At 40.4% G+C, this 5,272-nt stretch overlaps 1 protein-coding gene across 1 annotated transcript in view; it reads left to right on the top strand.

Moving 5' to 3' along the window:
• The first annotated feature begins 1,253 nt into the window (after positions 1-1,253).
• LOC105568369 (integral membrane protein GPR155) overlaps positions 1,254-5,272 on the top strand; it is a 10,557-nt gene continuing 6,538 nt past the window's right edge. Inside the window, exons 1-11 of the mRNA XM_012023999.1 lie at positions 1,254-1,463; positions 1,804-1,956; positions 2,047-2,168; positions 2,600-2,889; positions 2,973-3,784; positions 3,871-3,938; positions 4,018-4,164; positions 4,257-4,396; positions 4,546-4,711; positions 4,781-4,940; positions 5,019-5,270. Coding sequence (XP_011879389.1) covers positions 1,954-1,956; positions 2,047-2,168; positions 2,600-2,889; positions 2,973-3,784; positions 3,871-3,938; positions 4,018-4,164; positions 4,257-4,396; positions 4,546-4,711; positions 4,781-4,940; positions 5,019-5,270 — 2,160 coding nt within the window. The 5' untranslated portion in view covers positions 1,254-1,463; positions 1,804-1,953. The remainder of the gene's footprint in view (positions 1,464-1,803; positions 1,957-2,046; positions 2,169-2,599; positions 2,890-2,972; positions 3,785-3,870; positions 3,939-4,017; positions 4,165-4,256; positions 4,397-4,545; positions 4,712-4,780; positions 4,941-5,018; positions 5,271-5,272) is intronic.

Genomic DNA, 5,272 nt, shown 5'->3' with positions numbered 1-5,272 from the left:
AACTTTGCAATTAACTAAGATAACTAAACGTGTACAAACGTATTGCGCATTTGCAATCTATACATATATTGCTGAGATTGCGTCTAATCTAATCTGAGATAGACTAGTGTTTGTGATGCTTCTAACGACATAAGTCACTTTTACGTCGCATAGATATCCGCGCTGTTCTCGTTATCGAGTGCTTGCGAAAATAAGAAGGCAATGTGTGTTGTTGCTTACTTATTTTCGTAAACGTCTGTACTTGTAAACACGTAGAGAAGTTGCGGCTTGATGAGATAAGGAGAATCAACAGGGTAATAGACGAGATCTAATTTTTATTCTCAACTATCTGCTTTATCAATATCGAAACAGGAAACAGCTGCGGCGAAGAGTGAAAATGGTGAAGGTCTGTAGAATTGCAAGTTCGTGAAATCTTTTATCTCTGCACGTATTAAAAATAAATATAAGATATAGATTAATTGAAGACACAATCGATTTTACGATTAATTGCGTTTGTAATCGGACTCTGGAAAATTTATGAGATGGTCATTTTATCGGCTCGTCTTTGTGCGATCTACAGAAATCTTATCAACATGTGTGGTAACTGCGTACAATGAAATCTAATTACTTTCTTCTTTAATCTTCTTTAATCTTGCGCGAACGATGATACGGCCGTTTCGAGCAATATAGATCTCGCGCGATATTTCAAGGGTAAAGCGTAGCCTTCATGTTTAGTGTTAAATACTTTTCAGATTTATAGTACAACACTTTGCGTCCCGAATATCCAATTTTATTTGTCTATTGATTAATCAATTAGTTTGTCCATTTTATCGTCTAATTTTATTATTAAAAATGAATGTATATCCAGGACGATTAACGCTTTCGCGTGAATTTACCCGCATATCGCATGAATAATCGCCTTCATAAGCGCCTGAATCAGAGTTTCCCAAATTGGGCGATACCACCGTTGAGGGAAATATTGATTGACTGTGCTCACTTGTATTCCCTTTCCAGTGGAAATAATAATTAAATTCGACCAGCACCGAAGTAGGATCGGCTTGTGGATTTCAGTGGCAACTGGACCACCGGTACCAGCTGGAGAGCCCGTAATCAGAGAGTCGACAACTCTCGGTCATCGTGCTCCGATTGACCTCGACAATGTCGTAGCCGGGCGCGGGATTATTCGAAACCCGGGTCCACGTGACGCGCGGGGCCAATCGCCGCGCACCTCGCAACCCCGTCGCGGCCCTTTAATACTCGCGGCTGCGCAGAATCGCCCACCTCGCGTCGTGCGTGACTTCGCACTCGTCGCGAATGGCTACGCCGGACTTTGCACCGGTTTCAGCACGGGGTTTCATTCATTTTACGGTCCGCCAAAATCTGGACAGCTCGCGCGGCACCTTCCGTTCCTCCGTCTCGCGTCCCCAGAACAGAAACATGCATCCCCGATTAGTCGATATTTCTCGCATGCAGTGATATTTTAGGTAATAATCAGTGCGACGAGTGTCTGGTTCATGATTCTGAAACATATGTTGGAATTGGCGAGGACTTGGACGGACGACTGTCGGGGGGGGAGAAGGGAGTGCGGATAATTTATCGGCTCTTCTCCGTCGACGAGGCATTTCCCGGCCTTACATAAACTGCATGCTCTGCGCGCGTGTGTGTTTTCGTGTGTATGTCGAAAAAAGTATCTGACAGATCGCACACTCCGCGGATCTTTAATCTTCCCTGCTCTCTGAACGCTGACGTTCTAAATCTGTCGAAGTCGAGTGCGAATGGATTTCGGAATTACTCGACGAAGCTGAGAAACATTTCTGCTTGCAGGTCGCTCCGGAATATCCCGTGGATATTTCCTTCCTGATATCAATGAAGATATGAGGACGATGCTGTATGAGTTTATCGCGCAGGTGGATCAGTTTCACAGCTCTAACGATACGTTAAAAAGATGATAATACTTTCTATATAGCGGCAAAAATGGTATACAAATTGCAGATATATAAGTTGCTGTTATGCCGCTTCGAGTTAATGTTATGTAAACATGTTATCTTGTATGTTTCTCCCAACTAGATTGACGAAGGAAGTACCGTATCGACATCTTTGTCATTAAACGCAAATCAATATGCGGAGAGTGAACCAACTGATAACTTGTATCTTGCTCTGATACAGTGCTTTGGTATTATACTATGCGGGTGAGGACATTTACCGATTGTTCAACCTGAGAAACTTTAGGTTGAACAAGGAAAATGTTGCGGTGATTGAATGCGATGGAAACATTAATAATACATTTGTATTTAATACTTTTAAGTTGCTGAGATAGCTTTCAAGATCTTGTAAAAATTTAAGATATTTAACGAGCATACAGTCATTGAGTCTGTATTGCTCGGTAATTAAGATTCTAGTGTTTCGGTTCAATGTAGAGTCGACATTAGTACTTCGTTGAAACTGCAATTGACATTTATTATTTCATTTCTTTTTATTTTGCACTGATCAAGGCAAGAATTTTACAAATATTCGTCAGTTCAGTCACTGAGACACCTTGTGCTTGAATTTCTGTACCCTGCATTATTCTTAGGGTCCTTATGTGATAACTTTGAGTAAATAAAGACTTTATGTCTTACAGATATGTAGCAGGCAGATTCGGTGTGATAACGAAGACGGAAGCGAATGGCCTGAATACGTTCGTCGGCACTTTTGCCTTGCCGTCTTTAATTTTCATGTCCCTGGCGAAACTTGACTTCACCCTGGTTAACTGGAAATTTCTCCTCGCCGTACTGCTCGCTAAGAGCTGCGTCTTTATCGCTGTGCTTGCGGTCTCGTTGGTAATTAAAAAGCCATCGAATCCTGGACGCGCTGCGCTCTTCGCAATATTCACCACTCAGAGCAATGATTTCGCTATTGGATATCCGATGAGTAAGAATAAGATGACGTTCGTGCGCGATTTCACAATGTTCCGCGTTGTCCAATGTGCCTCACATTGAATATCGCTGTTTCAGTTTACGCACTTTATGGAAAAACCCACCCCGAGTACGCCGCTTATCTCTATCTGATGGCACCCATATCGCTGGCGGTTTTAAACCCAATTGGTTTTGTATTACTGGAGATCGGCAAACGACGCGTGGAGGAGCACACAAGTTTCAGAGACATGGTTTACTCCATCGTGAAGGGCGTCGTGTTGAACCCGGTGCTTTTCATGACGGTCTTGGGCATTGTAGGAAATCTTATATTCAGTCACGATGTACCGCACTTGCTCGCCGCGATTCTCGAGGTATTCGGCAATGCTTTCTCCGCTAGCGCGTTGTTCCTCCTCGGTTTGATGATGGTAGGGAAGATACACAAGTTGAAAGGTACAGCATTGGTCATACCGGGCATATTGATCTCGGTGAAGCTGCTAGTCTTGCCTCTAGTCATAAGGGAGTCTATAATTCTCGTGAACGCTGGGGATAATGTAACAGAGACGAGAGATTTGAGCACGTACGGTTTCTTGTACGGCACCATCCCGACGGCACCGGCTCTGTTTATCTTTACTTTACGATATAATCTTGAGATTGACTTAATCGCGTCGGCTATGGTGGCTTGTACGTTTCTCTCCGCTCCGCTCATGTTTGTGTCGGCCAAAGTGATCAATGCAGTTTATGCCGGAATTACACCAGCTAGTTATGCACAGCAACTCAACATCTTTTCCTTCGATATGAGCGTTGCGTCAGCGGCAGCTTGCATATGGTTGTTGATATGTTTCCTTGGATTTGGACGCAAGAGGTACAACCAAGTCACTCACCGATGCACTCTGTGCCTCGTGATTGCACAGGTATATAGTTACAAGTGTATGTTCTACGTATTCAGTTTATTTTTTCTTATTTCAACTATATGCATGTCTTTACTATTTATTTTCAGCTTGCAATAGCAGTAGGTGTGATAATGTGGTCCAAACTTGATCCAAATAACGATCAGACAATATTGTGGTAATTATAAAACTTTAAGTGATTATTTGATAACTTTTATCCAATAAAATTTTCTCATTAATCATTCGTCTAATTACAGGTATATTCAATTTATTTTAATAACCACTGGTGTATATGCCAGCAGAATATGGACAGCTGCAATTGCGGCAACGTTACTATTTCTGAGTTCACGCTCGTTGTCTTTCGTTGAAAACTTACAGAAATGGTTTTATCCGCTTGGATGGGGGTATGTAAACATATGTATTAGCTTACTTTAGTTTAAATTACGTATTTTACTATACTCGATGTTTATTATATAATATGTATATTAATTTACAGGCTGCCACTTTTATTGGTGGCATTAACATGCACCACTGTTACGTTAAATCCGTCTGATCTTAATTTTCAAAATCCCAATTTTCAACTAGGCAGGTCTCAGGCTGCTGTTTCTTCATCCGTATTAATATTCAGCTTTATAGGTATACTATGAGAAGTGTTAATTTATATTTTTAGTACAAGCAACGTTTACTTTTCAACTTATTATTATTCTATTGTGTCGCTGTATAAAGAATCATTTTTATAATCTTATAGAAGTATGCAAATGTAACAACCATTTTTCTGTACACAGTGACATTAGGTTGTTTGGTCTTGCAACAGAGATATCAAAGAAGGCATCATACCATGTCATATGAATATCTGAGGAACAATGCAGAAAATGCTACAACCGGAATTCCTGAAAGAGCTGTAGTAGATGTAGAAGACTTGGTTTCTCCATTAGTTAATGCAACACCTATGTAAGTTAATTCATAGCAAGAGTATGTACCATATGTAGGAAGAATTAATATTGATATCAATGTTTTTAGTATTGGCTGTGAATTTCAAAATGGTTGTCCGAATGGAGTATGCACAGGTGCTGAAGATGGAAATAGCTGTGAGGAGGAAAATGGAACAAACGCAGATGACGATCCCCAGATTTTGCGACATCTGGTTCTTCTTATTCTGTTGTTATGCTCCATGTTTATTGTATGTAAATTAATATTTTCTTTATTTGGATAACATTAAGATCGTAAAATTAATTGCAATATATGTAATATGTTACAGGGCTTGTCGATTTCCATAGGAACATTAATAATGGAACAGCTAACTGGCATTTATGCCGAGCTTGCCTTTCTAGATGTGGCTTTGAACTTCGGACAATCATTAATAGCTTTCGCCATTTTTGGACTAGATCCTAGTTTGGGTAAATTAGGATGTTGGCTGCAAAAAATGTGCAGAAAATGGCAAAGTGGTATAGTGTCTTTACAATATAATACACATTTCATAACGATTGATTTTATACAGGGTGAGTCAAATGT

The sequence above is a fragment of the Vollenhovia emeryi genome, unplaced genomic scaffold (genome assembly GCF_000949405.1).
Source record: "Vollenhovia emeryi isolate VEMERY1.0 unplaced genomic scaffold, V.emery_V1.0 DF939130.1, whole genome shotgun sequence".
Taxonomy (NCBI): Eukaryota; Metazoa; Arthropoda; class Insecta; order Hymenoptera; family Formicidae; genus Vollenhovia; species Vollenhovia emeryi.
This window is presented reverse-complemented; position numbering and strand designations above follow the sequence as displayed.